The sequence below is a fragment of the Lepisma saccharinum genome, chromosome 5 (genome assembly GCF_977018435.1).
Source record: "Lepisma saccharinum chromosome 5, izLepSacc3.1, whole genome shotgun sequence".
NCBI classification, from domain to species: domain Eukaryota; kingdom Metazoa; phylum Arthropoda; class Insecta; order Zygentoma; family Lepismatidae; genus Lepisma; species Lepisma saccharinum.
This window is the reverse complement of record NC_139233.1, coordinates 55,367,761-55,394,090: the sequence shown is the minus strand read 5'-3', so window position 1 is coordinate 55,394,090 and position 26,330 is coordinate 55,367,761. Positions and strand designations below refer to the sequence as shown.

The 26,330-nt window shown below is 37.5% G+C and overlaps 1 protein-coding gene across 1 annotated transcript in view; it reads right to left on the bottom strand.

Moving 5' to 3' along the window:
* The window catches only part of BckdhA (Branched chain keto acid dehydrogenase E1 subunit alpha), a 58,662-nt gene that overhangs the window by 4,558 nt on the left and 27,774 nt on the right, over positions 1 to 26,330 (bottom strand). Inside the window, exons 6-7 of the mRNA XM_083123262.1 lie at positions 25,327 to 25,530; positions 4,720 to 4,891 (exon numbers count right to left, since the gene is read on the bottom strand). Of these exons, the coding sequence (XP_082979388.1) occupies positions 4,720 to 4,891; positions 25,327 to 25,530 (376 nt within the window). The remainder of the gene's footprint in view (positions 1 to 4,719; positions 4,892 to 25,326; positions 25,531 to 26,330) is intronic.

Sequence of the window (26,330 nt, the reverse complement as noted above, 5' to 3'; positions counted from 1 at the left end):
GTGGTGGTTTCAGCATTTAACACATCTGAAATATTGCTTTTATATTTTGGTGTGTTTCACAGCTGCAACTCTTGTAATAAGCAAGGAGTTGTGCGTTCATTAAGAGACACAAAAGGACTAAAAACATTAATAAATTTTCAATAAATATGAGTGAAAGATAAAAGTATAAAATGCTCTTCATAATGGAATCTGTTGAACTGGATAATTAAAATAAAAGTCGTGCATCTTTCTTCTCACCACACCTTGGAAAAACTCGCCCAATAAAATACTTGGTCGATGCAAATTTTTGCTGTTCCCTTTTTCTTTACATACCTTTTTTACTGTGCTGACATAACCCCCAAATACTTCGCCGTGCACTTGACACCTTGGTTTATGTCGTGAGATGCGCCTATTCGTTTCCCCTGGTCGAAATATCTCTTGGCATTGACTATAATTTCTTTTGCACCACTATGATATTACCGTCTTGCCATTTTCATGCAACAAAAAAATCACTTCACAGAACCGCCATCACTCAATACAGTGCATACGAACAAACATGCGAATTTGTGAGAGACCGACTGCCTGGATAGAGTGCACGTAAAAATTATTATGGCTATGTGGGAGTTCAGGCAATAATTCATGGCAGGAATATAAACACAGAAGTGGGAAAGGAAAATTTCGGCATCTCTACAAAGCTTTCCTTTGCGCAACACATTGTTTCGGCTCATTTCCCATGTCAAAGCTGCTTGGACGCGGAGTTTATAGGGCAAGTGGAGATGCTTGGCAACACTCTACATGCGTTCTTAGCAACGATGTGAATAACGTGGGAACCGGTTGCCAAGAAGAACAATTCTCTCTGTTGTTTTCAATTCGCACAGTGTGCAAGAATGAAATATGAAAATTTTATTTTCATTCCACGGCCATCATTTTAATATGCATTTCATGACCACTGGGCTGACAATTACCGAGCTTGCAACATCATAATTAATCAATAATTGTGACTGTTCCATAGATGACAGTACCTTTATATTTGGCGGAGATATTTCCACATAAACAAGGCTCAATCACCAAAAAAAAAATCATATTTTTACGACATTTTACACGAAGCTACACACAACTGAATTTGACTTATGTAAAAAACACCCGAAAAAACTACACTTTTACGAACATTTTTGTCTGAATGGAAATCAGACAGAGTTAAAATCACTTTGTCTTGCTTTTGTCTAAAAGCAGACACTTGTAGCTTTCCAATGAGGTATCGTTGACTTTTTCCTCCATCAGAGTACAATTTTACACACACGCAAACCGAGGGCTCAATTTTTTTTTGTAACTGCCTTTGAAAAAGAAAGTGCATATTTAGACATTTACTTTACTAAACTAGAATAAATGTGTTATATGTTTGTATCCATAAAAATATTAAAATGGCAGACTTTTGACTAAATTAAGAGGTTATTTATCAGATTGGTAAATTTGTCAGTAATTTTACCAATAAACTGATATGTCTATATTGGCTGATACTGATATAGTAGCGATTAATTAGTCTTATCCCTTTATTTTACTTTGCTTTTCTGCCACTTTTGGCTAATTGCAAAGATGGAAGTGAGTGATGATATGATGACATTGATGAAGGGACACTTACAAAGAACACCCATGACCAGGTCAGGATTCAAATCCAGGACCCCTGGCTTTGTAGCATGCTGCTGTAGGTTAGCCCCTACACTGTAATATTCATGATTTATTAAGAACTTTTCTCCTTTATTTGTTTGTTTTGGAACCTACTTGTATGTAATTTGGTGAGGGTTCAATATTTTTGTTGCCAAATGTTATGGCCCTTCTTCAACTAGTGACAATCTGTTGAAGTGTGGTTTTTATTAGGTGTTTATTTTGAGAATTAAATTTTTTTACTTCTGGGCTTTGTATGGTGTAGTGTCTGACATAAAGTGCCATTTTATAAATGTTCAATGAAGGCAAAGTTTATTTATTTATTTATTTATTTACTCAGAGTTTCAGATACAGTCTTATTTGGCCATTTTACACTGAAACATAAGTAGAAACAAAAAATAACAAAATATAAAAACAATAACAAGATGGGATAGATTTACATGTTCTTGGTCAGTAATATACAAAAATTTCGTTCTGGAAGGAAAATATCTACATTCAGGGGTAGTTTGTTGTAGATTTCTGGGAGCCTGTAAAACAAGGATCGTTGTAGAAGCGATAGCCTAGTGGTTGGGTTGTGGAAGAGTTGCAGGTTTCGCGTTTGCTTTTGGGGTACCCTAAGCGTGAATTCACTGATTAGGAGATCTGTTCTGATTTTGCCATTTATTATCTTGTATAAAAATTTCATGTCAGCTAGATCATGACGGAAGGATGGAGTGTGAATATTCAGAGCAGCCATGGTGTCTGATTTGGATACATGTCGAAAGGAAGGTATTCTATGGCGAACAATTGCAAGAAAGAAACTGAGAACAGAATCTATTCTGGTGAGATTGGTTTTTGAGGCCATTGCCCAAATTGGGGAACAATATTCGAGGATGGGCGAGATGAAAGATTTATAGAATAAAGCAAGAGATGATGGGTTTTGAATTTCGCTAAATCTGTATAGAAGACCGAGAAGACGCATGGCTTTTTTAGTGGTAGCTATAATATGATAATTAAGAGTGAGTTTTTCGTCCATGATAATACCTAGGTCCTTTTGGGTGGAGACGTTTTGGATTGGATTGTTTTCAATAGAATAAGTAGACAGCACTTTGTTCCTTTTTAGGGAATAAGTAAGGAAAGAGCATTTCTGAGGATTTAGTTCTAAATTCCACTGACGACACCATTTAACTAGTTCTGTGAGAGCATTTTGAAGAATCATCATGTCATGATGCGATGAGATCTCCTTAAAGAGTTTGCAGTCATCCGCAAACAAAAGTATATTGATAGGGACGGAGGACAGTTTTTCAGGGAGGTCATCCATGTACAGAAGGAATAGGAGCGGCCCTAAGACACTCCCCTGGGGAACTCCAGACAAAACGGGAAGAAAGTTAGAAGAGGTACCTGAAAGAACAACACGTTGTTCACGCTCATGGAGGTAGTCGTGCAGTAAAGAGAGAAATTTGCCATGGATGTTAAATCTGGATGATAATTTATGAAGAAGAAATTTGTGATTAATTTTGTCAAAGGCTTTCGAAATGTCCAAATATATAGTGTCAAGTTGGGAGTTATTATCAATAGTTTGGCAGCATGCGAAAGTAAGACAGAAATATTTGTTAGGCAAGAGCTGCCTGGAAGAAAACCATGTTGTGCTGTGTTTATATATGGTGACGTAAATTGAAGTTAATATTTTGTACTTTAATAACTTGTCATATGTTTCATTAACCAGCTATATTCAAGGCAAAGAGAGTGGTGTGTAAGGGAAGGAACCAAAATGTCATCCTTTGTTTCATACAGCATACCATGGAAACAGCAATCTTGCAGGCAAACAAGGCTCTGTCATATGAAGCTCCATGGTCAATATAACCCTCATATGAATGGTTCATTAATATCCTCAATGTAACCCTGCCATGGGTTTTAGCATTAAAAAATAACTACATATTTAGACCTTTACAAAACTAAGGCATATGAATTGTACATTTATACAGTGGAACAATGATTTTACATTCCTGAAATCTACATTTTCCTGCATTTTAATTCTACCAATAAACTGATACTCCAATATGTGTATATCAGCTGATACTAGGGCTGAGCAGATACCCAAACTGGCCGATACCAAGGATTTTGAGTGGCTAGAGTGGCCAAGAGTAGCAACTCATTTGTGAAGATTTGTCCTTTCCAAAGGTTCGTTCACCCTTCCATTGTGTGCATTTCCGAGAAATGCTACACCTTCCTGGGAAGCAGATGACAAGATCGAAGGCAGGACTAAAGTGAAAGCGCTGTGCCAAAACCTGACATTGAAGGCATGCAACTGCCTGATGGTCAACGCTATGTGGAAATAAAATAAACCATTCATAGACAATTATTGCTAGCAAACTTCTGGGGTAAGAAAGTGGACATTATTAAAACCAGCATTATTATCATGCTAGGCTCATTCTGGAGTTCTTGGAAAAGGGGACGAATGTCACTGTGGGAGGGAGGGTTGTGGATTTGATTCATGTGCTCTACCCTTCTGTAGTGTGTCTACTGGCTGATACCGACATTGCAGTGACTTTGACTTATTTTTATTGCAAATGATAGAGAATAATGGACAGCAGGGTATATACAGAGCTGATCAAATGAGCATTAATAAATATATCTGCATTTGTATATATTTTTATGCCATTTTCCTCCCTCCCCAGGTTAATCCAAACAACAAAAATGTTGTTTACATGAAATTGGGGATCATAAAATGAAGCAGGGATACTTATAATAATTCACAGATTATTCAGTGTAACTGTGACACTTTAAAAAAGCTTGCAACATTTAAAAAAAACGTCTTCTTTTTGCATCCTCTGGGGGTAAAAAGAAGTTCACATAAAATTTCACAAGATATTTTAAGGTGTTATAATGCTACATGAGAATCATTGGGGAGTTATTTAATGCCATTAATATAAGGTGATATGATGAGTGTTATGACACAGTAAATAGCTTTTGTCATTTTAAACTGGAACTATACAAGTATCGGTATCGATATCGGCAAAGGGTGGTATCAGTTCAGCCCTACCTGATACCAATAGAGTATTGATTAACCTGCCTCATCTCTAATATTTTGTAATGTACCTTGTTCCTTGCTTCTTTCTTCCACTCAGTATCTGTAGAATCGTCCCACCAGCCTTTAGATGTGATGTAACTTTTTAGGCGTGAAATAGGATGCCCATCAGTTTGCCACCGCTTCGGCTCCTCTAGCGAACGGTATGCACTGCTATCATCAGATGTACTATGGTGACCAATTCTGGAACAAGCAGAGAGGAAGTATGAAAACATTACACAATCTATGTGGCTGATTATGAATTTACTTTGAAATACTGTGCACAAGGGATTTCTTTTAAAATAAATTTAAAAATGGACTTTACATGTAAGCTCTTGAATGCATGCCACTCATTCATGTGGGTCTGAGTACACACAAACCTATGACACCAAAGAGAATCTCATACGTAAATAAACCAAACAGAGGCTTCCATTCAATCAATTCTGTACCGGCTCCCGTGGCAGAGCGGTTAGCACATGCTACGATGCCAGGGGTCCCGGAGTCAAATCCCGGCCTGGGCATGGATGTTTGTGAGTGTCCATTCATCAATTTCATCATGCCATCACTCATCCCTATCTTCTCAAATTAGCCAAAAGTGGCATAAGAAGCAAAGTAAAATAAAGTAAATAAATAAATAAATAAATTCTGCAAGTATACAATCAGGAGAAAATTGCCGTTGTTAAGGAATTATTAAAACATTAAACATAAAATCCTTTAATTTCTATTTCTATTTTGCAGACAAGCCAGGTATTGGTAAAAATCAAGAGGCAGTATATGATGAAAGGTTGTAACAACAATAATTTACTTCTGTGCATTTGGCAAGCACAGCCAATAGTTTTGGGGGAATGAATCAGAATCGTGAATTAAATTCTTTTAAATTTTTAAGTGCATCAGCACATATGCTGGATATCTTGCATCCTTCGATGTATACGGGAAAATATCCCCTTATCTAAAATCCTTACATGAAAGTTAAAGCAAGGGTGTAAGATGTTCCTTGAGGTTGTACACTCAAAATCGAATGAAACGCCCCCCCCCCCTTACGGTTATGCAACCCGGAATTTTATATCATCTAGTTTCGCCAGGAATAGCACCTCGCGAGAAGCGTAGTGTTTCCAACTCTTGAATCTAGCCACGCGACCGGGTGGAGATCTTGCTTTCCTCTTGATTTGATTTTAACGGACAAGAAGTTTATTTTGAGAATGTCTCTGGTAATAATAACAAGTGTTATTAACATTTATGCTTGAGTTTTTTATTATTCTTTTACCACTTCCGAACGAATATGTGAAGATTTTTTTTTTTCATTTTGCAATAACGCTTTCGGCATTTTTCCTTCAGAGTTATTCTTTTTGTTCTTAAATTTTTGGCGACATCTGATTTGGAAAAAGTTCCACGAAGTTTGTTTTAAGTGTAAATGCATCTGGACATACAGTGTAGAGTGGGATTCGAACAACAAATATGAGCTTCCGTCGCGAATCGAACCAGCGCTCCTTTCATTACGTTTTCTTTCCACGTTTATTAAAATTTGCTTCCTTCAGCCTACTTCCGATTGTCGTATATTTCAATTCGTATTCCCGTTTTTTTTTTCATTTGCATTGTTCGAGCCGTGATAACTTTCTCTCTTAATCTGGTTATTCGAATACTTTTATACTTATTTTTTTTTCCTTTTCTCGATTTTCCCTTCGCACTCATTACAGATTTCGGTATCGCGGTTTTCCATATTTTCAGTAATTTAATTCTTTGACTATTTTTAATTTGCCCTTAGTCCGAATCAAGAAAATATGTTAGGAAATGTTTCCCGTGTAAATCTTATTGTATGGTGGTGTAAAATTGATGCCAGCTTTTTCTTGCGATAAGGGTTTTGAAAGTGCAAGGGTCTCATTTATTAACCATGGTGGGAAGGGGGGGGGGGGGCGGAGGGGTGCCAGAAACCTTCCAGTCGGAATATGCCTAAAACGAAAAGTATAGATCGACCACAACGAAAAAAATCCTTGGGACGAAAAGTACCCGCGCAGATCTCCCTTCTTCCCTTCAGTTCGGGCCATAAGGAAGCATGGTCCACTCTCCCCCGCCCAGGCCCGTAGCTAGAATTGATCTCTAGGGGGGGCTCAGGGTTTATCAGGGGGCTCACGGTTTATCAGGTGACTTTTTAAAAAAACGTTTCACATTAAATAAAGGTAACCTATTTTGTGTGTGTTAAGGGGGTTATTAAGTTAATATAAAACATTAAAGAAATAGAAATATAATACAAATAATACCCTCTTTTTCAATATCTTCTAAAACACGGTATTCTCTCGAAGTGTTAATTGAATGCTACTGACCTCATTCCTTACTAAACACTTCATACACTTTTGATTACACAAATATTTGTATCCCATATGAAAAATGCATGTTACTTCTCTCTTCATAAACTTTTGTCTTCTCGTTTAATATCTAAGAAACTAAAAGTTAAAATATACAAAACAGTAATTTTGCCTGTAGTATTATATGGATGTGAAACTTGGTCCCTTACATTGAAAGAGGAACATAAATTGAGAGTATTTGAAAATAAGATCCTTAGGAAAATCTTTGGACCTAAATGGGATGAGGAGACAGGTGAGTGGAGAAGGTTACATAATTTAGAACTACATAATTTGTATTCATGTCCAGATATTATTAGAATAATTAAATCAAGAAGACTTAGGTGGGCAGGCCATGTGGCACGAATGGGAGAGGAAAGAGGAGTTTACAGGATTCTTGTGGAGAAACCTGATGGTAAGATACCTGTAGGAAGACCAAGACGAAGATGGAGGGACAACGTTGAGATGGACCTAAGGGAAATCTGTAGGGATGGAAAAGAGTATATAGATCTTGCTCAAGATAGGGAAAGATGGAATGCCTGTGTTGCTGCAGCCATGAACCTTCGGGTTTAAGAAGGATAGAGAGTTAGTTAGTTACTTAGTTAGTTAGCATATGAAAAATGCACAATATTCAATAATAGTGACTACAGTACATACCTCTGCCTTAAAAAAGTTGGAGTCGGCGATTCTTCATGTTGTTGAACCTGTGAAGCAGTCTCGACATATCTATGTTCGATGCTCGTTTCTTCTCAAATGCCAGAAAAACAAGATTTGCCAGGCGCTTGCTGCACATTGACAGTCTCTGAGGGCTCTCTTTCTTGTGGGATGCTCAACAATCTCGTCATGAATTCCATCCTCTTCTAGCAGTGCATTACTTTCTTGCAGAATGCCTTCGTACACATCTTCCTGATGCATGCTCCTTAATGTTTCTGTGGCAGCTTCAATCATCTTTCTACCAGCATCCAAATGAACATTACGTGCTTGAAGCATTTTATCAACTGGGCTTAATATTTCAAGGATCTTTTTCATGAACACTAAGCAAAACCGAAACTGAGGTTTGCTAATGACTACAAGCAAACCAACACTTGCTGCTACGTCATCCCCGTTAAAATTTCCATTTTTCACCAACTGCAAAACATGAATTATATCTCTGTAGTTTTCAAATATTGTTCTCGTCATTTTTAAATGTCCTGACCAACGTTGTTCTAAAAGTCGCGAAAGACTTCTCCCCTCGTATAAAATGGCAACTTTTCCCTTTTTTAGAAAATTGTGCAACATGGAACTCTGTTCGAAAAAGTGTTTAATTGGAGAAATTTCATCCACGCATTTAACAATTACCAGATGTAACCGATGGTTAAAACAATGAACGTAAGGAATTAGACGACCAAGCCGTTGCTGGATTAAAGCTTGCACACCCCCTTTCTTCCCACTCATAACTGAAGCCCCGTCAAAACACTGGCTGAGCAATTTCGCACTATCCAAACCATATTTCTGAAAAATATTTAGTGTTAGATCTGCAAAAGACTCTGCATCAAAGGCTGACAGTGTTTCTATGCACAGAATTGATTCCATGACTGTCCCATTCTTTACATAGCGGATTCCTATGGCTACGTTTTCTGTTGTTTTTATCTCGTGTACCATCTTCAAGCAAAGTATACAAAGGAACATCTGCACTATTAATGTCACTAACAATGTTTTCACGTACGATGTCAGCCATTATTTCAATAATGTCATTTTGAATTTCAGGGGACAAGTAAGATGCGTTTTTAGGCACCTGCTTAAAACAGTCTGCCAGTTTCTCATCTTTTCGAAGCGTGAACTCGAAAAGATTTCGAAACAGGCTTCGTTCCTCATGTTCTTCTAAGTGGTACGTTCCCCTAAGAGGCAATTCGTTTATTGCAAGGAACTGAATAACTTCAGCAATGCTCTTGATATAATATTGATTCTTTTCAAGAACATTCTGATTGACTAGTGTAGAAATAAATTTTCCCACCAACGAACGGTTTTGCTTTTCTGCCCACCTTGACATTGCTTCTATGTGTGTAAGTGTCGCATCATGTTTCACTAGCCCTGCTTTGGTTTTATCGAGAGCTGCCTTCCAGTTCTTAAAACCTTTAGATGTAAAGGCCACTTCTTTGCATCCGAAAGGCCGATATTGTCTACAAGCATAGCAGAATGCTGCATCTAAAAATTGTGAATACTCTAACCATTTGAACCTTTTAAACCAGTCACTTTGAAAACACCGTCCATCAGCATTTCGGGGGTAATGTTTGAGTTTTAGCTGTTTAATTTCCTCACCTGGTTTGGAAATGTCCTTTACTTCTGTAGGCAAGAAATCCTCTTCTTGATTGGAGGCAGCCGTAGATGGGGAAAGAGTAGGTACGGTGGTCACCGTGGTCAAAGATTCAGATGTTTTTTTTACGAATTATAAATTTATCCATGGTGCTGGGGAATCGTTAAAATATCACAATACTACACACCAAGGATGAAACATGGTTATATTATTCGTCACTAAAACCACTCACTATCACACGAATCAGTTTTACGAAGATACGAAACACAATAACACCCGCGCAAACGCGAAACCTTCTTTACACGAATGAAGAACTCAACAAAGTGTCTTTGTCAATGTTTTTCCCCGACAGGCCATGGGCAAGCCCTTATATTCCACCCCCGACTGGGCAATAAAACTTCCCTTCGCAAAACTTGGGAGCCGATGACCTTTGATGCAGATGGAAAGGACCTGCTACAAGGGAAAGCTGAAAGAGGGGGAGCGAAGGTGCATAGATCCCCTGTGGAAGAAATTTGGAGAACCTTCTAAATACTTCCCGTTACTTAAACTTCGGTTTATAAAGAAGATGAACAAATGTGATAGCTGCTCTTCATGTACTGTGAATTTATCCTTCTATCAAGTTATGAGCAAATAATATCCACACTCTACATTTTCACTTGTCACGGCAAACAAATTATACAATAGTTTTACCTAATACCAGGGGGCTGACGACAACGCCAGGGGGGGCTGACGACAATGCCAGGGGGGGCTCAGCCCCCCTGGCCCCTGCCTAGCTACGGGCCTGCCCCCGCCCCTCCTCGCGGGAGTACAGTGCACTGGAGTCGTGAGTCAGCGCAGGTTGTTTTGCTTGTGGTTCCACTATTCCATCAGCATGTGGGTGCTGAGAAGGCTATGCTATCTGCGAGTGAGGGGGAGGGGGTGACGAGCAACACTGCCACAGCGAGTCGCTGTAAATGATTTCATTGTCTGTGCTGGGTGAAACCGGTTCTTGGTGCTCCTCCACTTTTCCGATACATTTCTGCCAGCCTTTCTAGCGAAGCGAGGTCATATGTTCCAGATTCGAACTCTGGTCAGGCATGAATGTATCACTGAGTTTGTCCCGTCACAATTTTATAAATTGATAATTCATCCGTATTATTGTGATTAACTCAAGAGGCAGAAGAGTGATGTAAAATAACCGAAATAGAAATTGATGCATTTGTGCCTGGTGCTAGTGTAACGACGAAGTTAACTCTTTATAAATGATGAAATAGGTAGCCCTTGCGCTCAAATACACTTATACCTTGGCACAAAAAACAAAAATCCAACTTATCGCTGATCTCTTACTACATTTGGAATACAGCCAAGAGCGGTGTAAAGTAATGCAATTACATTGTGAATGTTTCACATCCTATAGTATTTCTTTTTCTCGTAGTGGGGGCGGGGGTTCATTCATTACAAATATCTAGGAATGGATTTAGCAGCAATCCGTGATATACTTAAATATCATAACATGCTGCGTAGCCAGGGTTCTTGGGTCCTAGCCTCTGATAATGAGTTTTTCTTTTTCGTTGTTTCTTCAATCTTCATCAATTTCCCTGAAGCATCATTCATCCTCTGTCGCCATTGGCTATATGTAAAAGTTGACATAAAATTAGTAACTTTTGAAAAGAAAACACAAGGATCTGCTTTTCTCATAGCTCGCCAAACATGCACATTTCTGTATTTTATGCTTTCAGCGCTATCATTATTCTTGGCAGGCAATGGAATTGAAGCAACTCTCACAACTAACGTAAACTACATGTCACTCAGGCATGACAATTCTCGCGGGCAAAGTGGATTTTTTTTGTAATGGCACATGGTAACTATCTTCTGGCCTAGATTTAAATCCGTACTTTTTATTCCAGTTGAGTGATTGACTCACAATTTTGCCATTGAAGGTTTGGGTTGTATTTGGGTTATACGTATTGTGTTTTTGGTGCGCTAGGAAAAAGCAATCCCAAAGGTTCGCACTGAACAGAAAATTGTGTGCTTTTCCTCTCTCTCTCTCTCTTCCAACTCCGTCTCTCTCTCTCACCCCAAGTCCCCACTATTTAGGTAAACTGTTGTTAGAAACATATTTTCCGAAGAATATCCACATTGAAAATAATATTCCCCAATTGTTTTGATAGGGCATTTCTATTGCTCCGAACGAATTATCTCCGTAAGAGGACTAGGGCCTCCCCGATGGCGCAATCGTAGTCGTCACCTTTAATCAAGGGGTCCCGGGTTCGATACCCGGTACAGGAACATAGTGGTTCGGAACCCACTATAAACTGTAGGTCCAGTCCCAATTAGCCTTTCTGTGCACAAAGTGGACTTAAAAAACAACAATTCAAATCAATTCAATTGAATTATCTTATCAATATTTTTAAATCTGCATGCACCTGCTTAATAGATTATACATTTATATTCATTGCGGGCAGAAATGTGCGAGAAAACAATGCATTTTTTTCAGGGAATGTATGAGTCAATAATAATGTATATTTTACGGTATATACTCTTTTATATTGCATTGATTCAATAGTATCCTTATTTCCTAAAGCAAGCGTGAGTTTCTTTGCACACACCACGCAGGCCCTGCTTGACGTAAATCTCAGATGCAGTAACTTCACGGTTGCCTTTTGCCACCACGCTTTGGCTTTAATTCGAGCCCCGGTGGGTACTTCGTTCGAGATCTTGCAGCAGTTTTACTCGTATCTATGCCTTGAGCATGCCACTTGCAACGGAACCAATAAAATGAAACTTTCTGCACCGGAATGGGCGTGAAACTCTACATGCACCAATGATAAGGTGTTTTCAAGAGGCATGTGCCACGTGCAGCATGTCCCTTCGGTCCGAATGTTCCTTTACGATATCATTTCATCATGCCTTACTTTCGGAATTTACAAGAGAGAAGATAGTCCGCATGTTCTTGCTGCGGATCTGCTGCACTACAGATTGCTACGACCCTTGGTGTGGACGATTCTTGCGTCAGGCGTTGGATTCGGTGTTACGAGGAAGAAGGGGACCAAGGAATGAAGTGAAGACCCAACAAAGGCCGGCCGAGGAAGGCAACCAGGGAAGAAGATGCAGGCATCATTGAGATGAGCGAGTGCAATCCCTTCATGGCTACAACGAAGATTCGCCAAGAGTTGAAACTGGAATGCAATGCTTCAACAGTTCGGCACCGTCGAGCGGCAAAGAAAGAAGCAATGATGCATTTCCATCACGAAGCACGGATCAGTTTTCTTTACAATATTTACCAGCTCCTCAAGAATTTTGGCAGAACGTAATTTTGAGCGACGAGAAAGTATTTTCGTCTGACGAAAATGGTCAGGTTTATGTTTAGAGGCGCAACAACACTCGCTACGGCCCCGAGAACATTTCTACCCATGCTAGGAGTGGCAGGATATCCGTGGCGGTGTGGGGATGGATCAGTTCGTCTGGAGTAGGTGGATTGGTGGAAGTGTCCTCGAGAATGAATTCGCAGGAATACATCGCAGTGCTGGAAAACCACACGCTTCCCAGCGTGCGAGAGAGACACCTTGAAGATGAGGTTTCGCACGTGACTTTCGATCAAGACAACAGCAGCGTCCATACATCGAAAGCGAACACCACCTGGTTTAATCAGCCCCCAGGAATTTCAAGAGTAGATTGGCCAGCGAAGTCTCCCAATCGAAAACATTTTCACGTGTTTGATGTTTGGGAGAGTTTAAGGAGAAGACCAAACATCTGCTCGTGAAATCCTTGCCTCGTCGACTAGATGCAGTGCTTGAATCCAACGGCGGGTGGACACAGTATTGAAACCCCGCACGGTTTAACCGATGTTCTTTGCTACATCCCAGAACAAACTAATTGCACACATCTCCATATGCAACTTATGTTTCCAATTCTTTTTTATTGATACCTTGGTGCTCATGGTTACTTTTTCACACACCTGCACCATTATATTATATTCTATAATATTAATATTCACATTATTGACAGATATGATTCACATGAAATTCAAATGCGCAGCACACATGCACCCATTCCTAACACTTAACTATTAGTTACATTACACCTATCACGTTGTCACAGTTCTAAATCAGTGGTGCCCAGGGGGAGGGGCATTATGGCGCAGACTGTGATGGAAATTTGACTGAGTAAACAGGGAACAAGTTTAATTACGTTATCAATTAGCCATTGCTGTTATACAAATAGTAATTTGTAGATTGTCAGGGGAATTGTTACGGGTAATAAGTAATATTGGTTGGGGGGGGGGGGGGGCGATATCCAACTCTTACATATTAGGCCTTAGATTGATAGGGAAATTATGGTGGGCGATTAATGAAGTTAGTGGGATTTTCAGGTAGCTGGATTGATAATTATTTTGGGGGGCAGGGAATCCCAACTCTTGTGTATTACTATTACGTCTTACATTGCTTTTTTGGAGGGAGCAATATCAACAGGAAGTCTAAAATTGGCATGGAAATTTTGTTGGGAAGATTGAGTATTAAATTTGAGGTGGAGGGGAGGGGAATGAAGTTTTGATACAGTGTTATGTCTTAGATTGTGAAGGGACTCGAACCCGGAACATTCGGTGTCTGGATCGTTAGTCCATCACTAACCACGCTTGGCCGCAGAGAAGGTTCTCTTTGGTGGCCAAGCGCGTTAAGTGGTCCACTTCCGATACCACGAAATTTCCGGGTTCAAGTCACGGCTTCAGTATTGGTATCATGGTGTCAATTTAATCTAATCGTCACTCATCCTCATTAGCCGAAAGTGGCAGAAGAGCAACTTAAAATAACAAGAGGTATAAAAACAACTTTAACCCTCTAGTAATTTCTGATCAATAGATGCGTATTAGCTTTGATTGTTGACTCTTTAATGATGAGCTTACGATTATTATTGTTAATATGGATTGCCATCCATCAACAGAAGGACGGACCAATCGATCATTTAATTCATGTCGTTTTTTTGGTATTTGTTGTCCCTTCGGATCAGCTTCGAAACCTAAGGAAATGATTAGATGTCTGTCTGAAGTTAGTGACAATGGTTCTTTAATTTCCCGTCGCTCTTTCAGCCGGCGCGGGAACCACCTTTATGGCATTGATCCTCTGTTGCCACGTTTACCTAAGAAGGAACTCGTGGCCAAACAACGAATTAGGTCTACCGCTTGGGCAAGAAGCAGCAACTTCACAAAGCCCTCTTCTCCGAAGCAGCCAGCCGGGAAACAGAATTTTGTCAAAATAACCCTTCTGCTCTGTGAATGAACACCGGTTCTAACAGCGTTTCTATACTTAATTGGACATTATCCATTGTTTTTCTTTTTGATTGACTATATATTCTATCTATATATTTCGAGACATTTCAAGAGATCACCTCTTCTCTCATCTTCAGGCGAACAATTTTTCTATGTCTGTAGTGTGATTGGAACTATGACAGTCCGTGATTTTGCTCCAAATCCGGTCCGCTAAGCAACCAGTCTTAGATGCCCATTCGAAATCGACAGCTATAGAGCAAAATATGTTTGAAGTGAAGAGTCTTATTGAATGAAACATAGCTCGACTCACCCTCACATTTGAATTTTTGTTATATAACTTGTTTGCACTTCGTATAGAAAGCACCACGAGACTGAAAATTCACACTATGTGGCATGGCAAATAGACCTTATTCCAGCTTCGCTGAAAGTTCGATGTAGTTGTCAGTCATTAAGTTCAACGCTCTCTGCGCATGTGTTGTGATGGGTTACCGTGTTCCAATTTTGTTTTAATTCCATTTCATGCTCAAAGAGGCTACCCGAAGTGGGACCTACAGTTGAAAGTGGGATCCGAACCACTAGGCAGTTGTGTCTCCAACAGGAATCGAACCTGGGACTCCGTGATTATAGGGGGTTAACGCGTTCATGGCTTTACAGTTTCGTGAATTCAAGGAAACCAAGGTGAGAAAAATGTGAAGAAATATCTTCTACACAGAGCTAACTGTGTGTATGTATGTAAAACTTTCTAGCACATCCATTTTCCTACCTTCATTTTATCATCATTACGTTGAATTTTGCACCAGTGATTTTTCACTACGTTCTAGGTCACGTCACTTTGAGTCGTAAAGTATTGTCTGTAATTCAGTTTTAGTATAGTTTGTAGCCTCTCACCCAAGAATTTTTAAGGTGGGAGAAGGGAGGGGGGGGCTCAACTTCTGGAAAAAAAAGTGCGAGTTCAATTGAGAATACGAAAATAGAGCGGAATGATTATATTGCTACAATATCTTCAGGAAAGTAAAGATTAAAATTGAATTCTGCCTCTGAGTGAGTCCATGATATTGTTTATGTTTGAAGGTAATATATTAAACATGACTATCAGCATAACCGAAAGCATATAATGAGATGATTTATTAGTGTTACCAGACTAAAGGTGTGGAGTGCGACCTGTTGCCTCGTTCATTACGGAATTCCACATGTAAAAATTGATCAGCTCTTATTGCTAGTAACCATTATAGGCTTGGACCAAATTCTGGCATTTATATTTCAATTCACTTCCCTAACAAATCCTTTCTCGATTGACTAGATTTTAAGCGGAGCGTCATTCAGTTGTTTGTGAGTGTTCTTTTTGCAGAAGCAACAGCAGCTCGCTCGCACCCACAGTGCCCCGCCCACTCGACGAGACGCATGGTCTGTGCAGTGCAGAACAATGACAGTGTTGCCTCTCTATTCGATCTTTGTGTTCTCTTTTGCCTGCCACTACACACACATTTCAGACAATTCTTAGCATACAACAAATGGAAAAGCAATCAGGCAACTGTTAAATGGCTCTTTTCTAGATTTTCTATTAACACTTTCCACGGCCAAGATATGTTAACTTGGTTCTGTTTCGTATTCCCACAATTTGGCTTCTTGCAGTAGGGCTTTATATTGCAAGCTAAAAAAAACAACGTAGACAGGTATTTTAACATTTTAATTTTCATCCGTTTCATGATTGTGTGAAAGAATATGGTGGAAAAATACACTACTTGAGACAATATCACTAATAATAATTGGCCGCCGCTGTGCCCGAGCGTGGTAAGCCGTCGGCTTTTGATCTCGCTGCCGAAATTCCCGGGTTCGAGTCCCGACCTGGGTATGATTGTTTATGAGTGTTCCTTCATGAATTTTATCATACACTAATCCTCATCGTTGCGACTAGCCAAAAGTAAAGTAAAAAAAGAGAAAGACATTAGTAATAATAAAAATATGAATCTAGCTCCCCATGGTTCCTTTATGACTGTCCTCTTATCAATTTCATCGAGTCATCATTCATCCTCATTGTTGCGATTAGCCAATAAATGGTAGAGAAGCTGCGAAAAATAAGATGTAAAATAATAACAGAATTTTCTCCACAGAAGGAAAAATAAATGCTCCAGAAAACATGCAATGTGTCCTATAATGTGAGTCTGTAAACCAAATGCAAATCACGAATGAAGAAGTTACGTGAAGGTTTCGTCTTCTACGAAGCAATAGAGGCTTGGATGGCGTAGTGGTAGCGTCGTCGCCTTGTAATCAAGGGGTCCCGGTGGAGGCACAAAGTGGTTCGGATCCCACTTTAAACTGTAGGTCCAGTCCCGATTAGTCATACTGTGCATTGTGGACTTAAAACACCAAATCAACAACCAACCAACCAATACGGGGTTGAAACACTACGGTTATAGGTTTGGAAACACTGCTCCTCTCGGGAACTACTCTACCAGGCGAAACTAGACGATATAAAATTCCAGGTTGCATAACCGTAAGGGGGGGCGTTTCTTTCGAATTCCTGTGTACATGGACCTGCACAGATCAAACATGAGACATTAAAAAGGATACACTAAAATCTTACTCAGAGACTGTGGAAAAGACATGCTCTTCTTAACCTTTGGGTCATTCAACATCAAATCAACGCAAGAAACAAGGATTTTGGCATCCACCATCTCATATTTCCATGAAACTTGGTGTACACCCTGGCCTTATGGTTGAAAGAAGCTCCCTGGAATTTTTTCACTGTATCTCAAACAGTTTTAATTTTACACCTCATCGAAATTTGATTAAATCTGTGTTGTCTGTCACTCTTGAGACCCTGATACCCTTGCTTACATTTTATTTTTTTCTCCTTAACCAATGATTGGATTTCTTTGAAATTTTACACAAAACTCAATGAAATATCGAGGATTTCAGAAAAAAAGTACATCAGCACTAAAAATATTTTATAAAAACCTCAAAAAAATTAATAACATGCATATAGACTAATTTTTGTGATGCAAAATCTAGGTTATGAAAACCTGAATTTTCAGCATGTGGGCATGATGGAACCAAAAGTTTTTGATGTTGAAAATCATTGCAATGACCTGCTCTTTCTCTACGAAGAATGATTTTTTTTTCTTTTACTCCTTATAACAAAAATTTTACGTTTTTTGGACATTGTGGAAAAAATAGCTGCTGGGTAGCCATTCTGTACAATACTCCTGCAGGAAAATTATTTTAAATATGTTCATCTTTTGTTGTAACCCCTATGCAAGGGTAGTTCAAAACAGGCATTATTTTTCTAAAACTTGACTTTGTTTCAAAATGGCACCCTTTTTGGCCTTTGCAGAAAGTTGCGATAATTATTATAATTCAGCTACAAAAAATTATAGAGAGCTGGGGTAAAAACATTGTTTTCAATACATTTCAATCTAAATTTTATGTTCTTTACTTTTTTTTCAACATCTCTAATGCAAATGTGTAGAAGATATTTGTTTTAGTAACTTTGTTTGTAAAGATTTGCTATGAGCTGGCAACTGTGACAAGGCAGTACTCGTTTTTTCTCTACTGCAAGATGCTGCAACATATGTACATATGTATATGTCAGGCAAGTAATGCCAAATCTGTTTATTTGTTCTTCATGCATGTAAAGCTTTCTTCTGGTTACTATTTTGTTCTACTGTTTGAAATTTTCGTTAGTTTGTTAATAAATAATTCAACAATGACTATGGGCCCAGGCACCTGATGCGAACTGTACGAAAAAAGTGAAGACACAGGCTGTTAAAAGTTAAAAGACAATCTGCTATGTTCGTGATGAAAAAGACAGTAACGCCTTTTCTTAAAACTAAGAAACAGATGGATGTGTCACCTTCCCAACAAAAGCATATGAAAATTTGTTATAAATGTAAAGAGAGTGGACATTTTGCTGGGACTGTACATCAAAATACAATGCAAAAAAGGACAGTGTAAGGAAAACTCCTAACATCAAAAGCATGAATGTTTCACGTGCTACTATTATTACAAATGAAAATGTGTGGATAATAGACTCTGGTGCAATGCATCATATGACTACAAATGAAAATTATTTTTCAACAATTGACAAGCAATAGTGTGCTGAAAAAATTACCACAGCTGATGGTACGACAACACCAATAATTGGAAAGGACATGCTTGAAGCAAATATCAAAAATAATAAGGATATACTTGGTGAATTTGAATCTAAAAATACTTGTTTGGTTCCTGGTTTGAAAAATGGAATTTTGTCAGTAGAACAGTAAGGAAATTGTATTTAACAATAAGGGTTGTTGTATTTATGATGAGTACAGGAACAAATTGATTCAGGTTGAAAAGCAAGGTAGATTATATGTTGTAAATACATTAAGTCAGGGTGTAAAGTGTACTGGTCAACACAAAAGTGCATAATGAATCATTAGATTTGTGGCATCGGCATTTTATGCATGTAGGAAAGCATCAAATTCTTAAAATGGCAATGTCAGAGACTGTGTTAGGTCTTAATTGTAAATTAGATACGCCAACGCCATGTTATAGTTGCCTAACAGGAAACTCAACCAGGCAACCATTTACGAGTAGTTATGACACAAAAAGGGAAACATCAATACTTGAACTTGCGCATTCCGATCTCATGAGACCTTTGGATGTGAAAAGTTTAGGTGGTGCTCGATATGTATGCAAGTAGGTATACATATGACTATTTTTTTAAATCCAAAAATGATGTATTTATGACATTTAAGGATTGGAAAGTGGAAGTTGAAAACAAAGTGGAAAAAAGTTTGAAGAGAATACGAACTGATAATGGGTTGGAATTCTGTTCGAAGAAATAGGATGACTTTTGTAGGGATCACGGAATAATACATGAAAGAACAATGATATATACACCAGAAAAAAATGGGGTTGCCGAACGTATGAATCGAACACTTATGAATCATGCGAGAAGGGATTTCAGTGATAGTAACATACCAAGGACACTTTGGGATGAACTAACATACACAGCAGCTTACATTAGAAAACCATACAACAAATAGTCATAATAAAGCAAAAACCCCATATGAACTGTGGACTGGAAAAACACCTAGTGTGAGACATCTCAAAGCCATTGGATGTGAAGTTTCTGCGCACACACCTAGAGAAAAGCATACTTCAAAATTAAGTACAAGAGCCGAACAGGGTATACTGGTCAGGTATGCAATTTGTGGTCGAGGATACCGAATTTGGATGCCAAGAGAAAATAAAATTATAGTCTCGAGAGATTGTGTATTCAAAGAAGATGATAACAAAGTTGAAGAGCATGACAACTCCCAAGACAAAGGAAATTTAATGGAAGAAGTGATATTCTTCAATGAAGTTGACCAAGCAGAATCTGAATATAACTTGGAAAATATGTCCCAAGAAGAAGAGGAAATGGGTGAAAAATCTCCTGAAGAAAATTTAACCCGAAAACATCATATGACACTAAGAAAGAATCACACTCGGAAAGAACATTGCTGTAATCAGACAATAAATGAACAGTCATGCTCAGTCCAAAATGAGTACATTGAAGATCGTACAACGCTCGAAGAGGCAATGATTTATTGAAGCTGGACATTGGGTTGAAGCCATGCAAGAAGATATAGAATCACTAAAGAAACATGGTGTTTGGGAATTAGCAGAATTACCATATGGAGTCATACCCGTTGATTGCAAATGGGCATTCAATAAAAATAAAAAAATAGAATAAAGTGTGGCTCAAAGCATGACTAGTAGCTAAAGGTTTCACACAGAAAAAGGGCATAGATTATAATATGATGTATGCTCCTGTACCAAGTTTCGAAACAACTAGATTACTCACTGCAATCGCTGTCGAAAAAGGATAGATACTAGACTAATATGATGTGAAGAATGCTTGCCTACATAGTGAACTGAGGGAGACTGTATATGAAGCAACCAGAAGGTTATGTAAAAAGGGGAGAAGAAAAACTGTATTGCAGACTTAAAAAGTCTATATATGGCTTAAAGCAAAGTGGAAGATGTTGGAATAGATATTTCAATGAGACACTAACAAAGAAAGGGTTTATTAGAAACAAAGTTGAACCTTGTGTTTACAGCTTAGACTCAAAACAGGAAAGATTGATACTAATAGCCATATCACAAAATGAAGCAGCAAGACAGTGGTTGAAGACATGTTTGGAATCATGTTTCAAAGTAAAATATATGGGATTAGCATCAGATTTGCTAGAGGAGAAATTCAATTATCTAGATATTGGTGGGATAACATTATCACAGGAAGATTATGTTGATCAGCTGGTGAAAAGATTTGAATTACAAGTGCCAAGGATGTCAAAACACCAATGGATATTCGACCTGAATTCTCAGATGAAGACGGACAGGAAGTTGATGTCCCATATCGAGAGCTTATTGGTGGGCTATTATATTTAACTCAAAGGATCAGACCAGATATAGCATTTGCCATTGGTAAACTGGCACAATATTGTTCCAAATTTAATAGAAAACATTGTAAGGCAGCAAAAAGAATTTTTTGATATGTGAAAACTATCAAACATTATGACATTACATATCAACCTGTAGGAAAACCAATGATGGTAAACTGCGATGCTGACTGAGCTAACTGTGAAGAGGATCGCAAGAGCATCACTGGTTACTTAGTCATTCTTGGAAATGCTCCCATTATTTGAAAAAGCATGAAGCAAACGACAATTACATTAAGTACTATGGAAGCTGAATATGTAGCATTAGCATCTTGTGCACGTGAAATTACTTGGATGAAGCAAATGCTAAATTCACTTAAATTAGGAGATGCAGATGTGGAACAAACAGTGATCAAAAGTGACAGTGAAGCAGCCACTGCACATACTAAGAACTTTGTAGATAAGTTAGAAACAAGCATATTGCAATAAAACATCACTTCATAAGAGAGAAAGTAATGGAAGGAGTTGTGGAAGTGCAATTTGTATCAAGTGAAAATAATCCACCAAACTTATTTACCAAATCACTATGTCATAATCTGCATGAGAAACATTGTAAGATTGATTGATTTAGTTTATTTTACTTCGCGTTTTGTGCCTCTTGGCTAATTTGTGAAGATGGGGATGAGTGATGAAATGATTAAATTGATGAATGGACATTCACAAACCACCAAGCCCGAGCGGGATTTGAACCCGGGACACTTGGCATCGCAGGAAACATTGTAAGAGTATTACAGGGTGGCCACTCTAGGACCATGATAAAATTCAAGTATAATTCCCAGTTTTCAAGGCAAACTTTCCAAGGTCACAAACAGATATTTTCAGAATATATAATTTAAGGTGCAGACTTTAGATTTGCCATTTCACATACCCCGTTTTGAAATACATCTACAAACACAAGTCACAAACGTTACGGGATAAATTAATTTACAAAAAAAAACTGTTAATTGTATAAGAATTTCAAACTGAAATTTACCTAATCAACTTCAAGATATCTTAGTTTTCAATAATTTTCAGTCAGTTAGATAGATTGTTCTGCAATGGACACTAACAAAGTAAAGGAATTGAGAGAATTTGGTTTTATTTTCAACACAGTTTGCTTTTCTTTTTTTTTTCGATAAAAATAATGGCTAAACTGTGAAAAACTTGCTTCAGGGCATTAATAAATATTTAATATTTATATTATAAATATTAATATATAAATTCAAAGGGACTTGGAATAATAAACAGTTGCAATTTTTCACGTCTACGGAGAAAAATTCACCCTGTATTATTCATAATGCTGTTTAAGGAAATGGTGCGAAATGATATTAGATGTTTGTAAGATATCATTTCGAGAGGGGGATCATAGAAGATATTTGTTTTAGTAACTTTATTTGTAAAGATTTACTATTAGCTGGCAACTGTGACCAGGCAGTAGTCTGTTTTTTTTTTCTCTACTGCAAGATGCTGTGACATACATACAATGCCAAATCTGTTTTTTCTTTGTTCTTCATGCATTTAAAGCTTTCTTCTTGTTACTATTTTGTTTTGTTTGAAATTTTCGTTAGTTCATTAATAAATAATTCAACAAAATGGTTGAAATTTAAGGTCAAATCTGACATTCAATTTTGGAGAAAAATCAATGTTTAGGATTGTATTAAAGTAGGGAAGTAATGTAATATCAGAGCTATATTTTTTAAGAGGAGAGACATAAATTCAAAGTTTTAGCAGAAAATATTTGAGCTTGGTTTCTGCTTTGAGTTATAGCTATTCGTTCTTCATTTTTTTTTTTTTTCAAAATTTCGACACCAATATCTCTGGTGAGAGACCAAATAAAAATTTGATATGTACAGCATAAAGTGTACTCTATTGCAGATGCCTATGAAAAATATTTTGAGATTGATATTTCATGGAGAATAAAGTTATAACAGGGAGAAGTTGTGCAAAAGCAGGTACATTTACATTATTAGTTACAAATAAATAATTACTTTTAATTAACTATCATGCAATTAAGTTATTGTATTATTAATTACATCATACTAATGTCACAAACGGGACATCCCAAGGAGGTCCGTTTACCCCAACTCTCCTGAAAAATCGGTTGGGGCTAATTATAAAATTATTGTTATTATTAAAGTATGGGTCACATAAATGATACATCACAAACAATGAATGATATATAATCTATCGTTGTCAAAAGGTATTAAATATTGTAATCTCGGTATGACTTACATAGTGTTTTTGATCCACTCTGGTGAACCTTTGATGTTAGTCCTACGCTGAAGTTGAGGAGTACCAGAAGCATATATTTATCACAAGAACCAATCGTCTTGAGAAAATCTTTATTCATTCACCAAACGTTCATAAAACTCCCCATAATCGGACATGCAATGAGAGATTTGTCTTTTGAGATTGTGTCAAGATGAAGGGATTTAAATTAGAATTACAGTTCCGTATTGAAAATACTTATATGCTTCTTGTCACTGAAGCCATGAAGGCATGAAACGCAGTCCAGCTATTTTGCTACGGTGTTCCCTTTACAGTAGTTTAAAAGTTACAACTTTCTTTTAGCATGAAATGTCTCTCAAATTTAGATTTGACTTCCAAGATAACTCCAAGACTTTTATAAAATGGGACAAAGAGTGGTTTTTAATAATATCGACGGGACGACCAGGACATGCTTCTGAAATGGGACTGTCCTGGTCAAAACGGGACGTATGGTCACCCTACATAGTAAGCCCGTTAGTAGCTATTATGACCGTTAGTAGCTATTATGAATGAGGAGTTGCGTAAGGCAGAGATTTGTCAGAACAAGTTACAAAGTTAGTCCTGGCAAAAACTTTAGTTTGGAAATTCACTGCACTTAGAACAATTCAGATCAATCAAGGGGCTACTGGAGTAGTTTCAGCTTTCCCCTAGTGGTACTTCACTTTGGCTGCATATGTCTCCCCTAAAAAAAAAAGTATAGCTCTGATATTACATTAATTCCCTACTTTAAAAAAAATTCTAAACATTGATTTTTCTCCAAAATTGAATATCAGTTCTGGCCTTAAATTTAAGGAATTTGCATTAAGAGATTTTGAAAAGAGGTAAAGAACATAAAATTTAGATTGAAATTTACTGAAAACAATGTTTTTACCCCAGCTTTCTATCGTTTTTCATAGCTGACTTATAATAATTATCGCAACGGTCTGCAAAGGCCAAAGTCTTGAAACAAAAATTGTTGTCATTTTGAAACGACGTCAAGTTTTAGAAAAATAATGCCTGTTTTGATCTACCCTTGCATAAGGGTTACAACAGCAAACAATTAGAATTTCTAAAATATATTTTCTGCAGGAGTATTGTACAAAATGGGTACCCAGCAGCAATTTTTTCCACAATGTCCAAAAAACGTAAATTCTTTGTTATAAGGAGTAAAAGAAAAAAAAATATTCTTTGTAGAGAAAGAGCATGTCTTTGCAATAATTTTCATCAAAAACTTTTGGTTCCATCACGCCCACATGCTGAAAATTCAGGTTTTCATAACCTAGATTTTCCACCACAAAAATTAGGCTACATGCATGTTATTAATTTTTTTGAGGTTTTTATAAAATATTTTGAGAGCTGATGTATTTTTTTCTGAAATCCTTGTTATTTCATTGAGCTTTGTGTAAAATTTCAAAGAAATCTGATCATTGGTTAAAGAGAAAAAATAAAATATAAGCAAGGGTATCTTGTGCCGAGGGTCTCAAGAGTGACGAAAAACACACATTTAATGAAAACCATTTGACATACAGTGAAAAAAATTCAGGGTGCATCTTTCAACCATAAGGGAAGGGTGTACACCAAATTTCATGAACATCGGAGACTTAGGGTGACATGACCTCGTTGAAATGGCATGGAATGACCCCTTTGTTAGAAGAGTTAATGAATAATAGAATAAAAAAGTAATGTGATGGAAATTGGAATTCACCGATTCCAATTTACTTACTGATAATTTTTTAACTGATTCTGATATCTATGATTATTTAACGAATACACAGTAACAATCAGCATTCCATGTAAAGTGAATCACTGATTTTACATTTTTCTGCATTATACACTGTATTCATGGTCGCAATAAAGCAAAATGTTATACAGTTCTCTTTAAATGGTATTTTCCTGAATTTTTATGACTTTTTCATCGTGGTCCCCTTAAAAACACAGTTTCACTGATAAAATACTATAAAGATTCCTGTTTGTATGTTACACACATCCTCAGATTTTACACTTGTCCAGACAAAGTTATTCATTTACATGAGAAAACATTAAATGAAAGATAAACGAAATTACTGCATTACCTGTATGTCATAGCTTCTATAAGAAAGGGCCTTGACTCTTTCACAGCTAAATCTCTGGCAACTTTTGTGGCATTGTAAACAGCAAACACATCATTCCCATCCACTCGGATGGAAGATATTCCAAAGGCAGGTCCTCTTGCAACAATCCCATCACCTCGATACTGGTCCACTGTAGAGGTTGAAATTGCATATCCATTGTTACGACTGAAATAGGAAGAATAGTTACAAACATATATCAATCAATCGACTGAATAGTTCGATGGTCTGTACTTGAGTACAATTCTGCCAATTTCTTAACCTGACACGAATGCAGGCATAATTTGTGGAGCTTGTTCAATTTATCTTTTTCCTTAGGCAAAATCTGAAAGAATCATGCAACCATTGACAGTTAAACACTGATTCTTACAATTCCATGCTTCCTTATAAACCAAAACCTAAAAAAATCCCAGATTATAAGTTTTTATCCATAGTCGCCTCAAAATTTATAATCAAAGTTCCACTGTAGGAAAAGTTTGCCATATTCTCATGCCATGTCAATATGTTATTGGCCATCAACATTAATTTTATAAGTCTTGTTACAGAAAATGTATTAAAAATATTATTTCACTTTTACATTTTCATATTGATCGATTGAATTGTTGTTTAAGACCACTTTATGCACAGAAAGGCTAATAGGGACTGGGCCTACAGTTTAAAGTGGGATCCGAACCAATATATGCCACCGGGTATCAAACCTGGGACCCCTTGATTACAACCATATTCATCTTATAAGTACCAATAAAACCTTCACATTTTTGCATGTCTAGTAAAAATCTCCACATACAATTCTTGAAGCTTTCCTGGCAGTGAATGATGAAGAGATTCTCTTTGCATATCAGGCAGGCCAGTTCCAGATATGCTTCTGAGCTTTCAACAACATTACCCTCAGCTGGAAATTTTCTGGATTACATTGCAACAGAATCTCTTTACACAAAGTTGCTCATATTTCTTCATGTGAGTGTTTA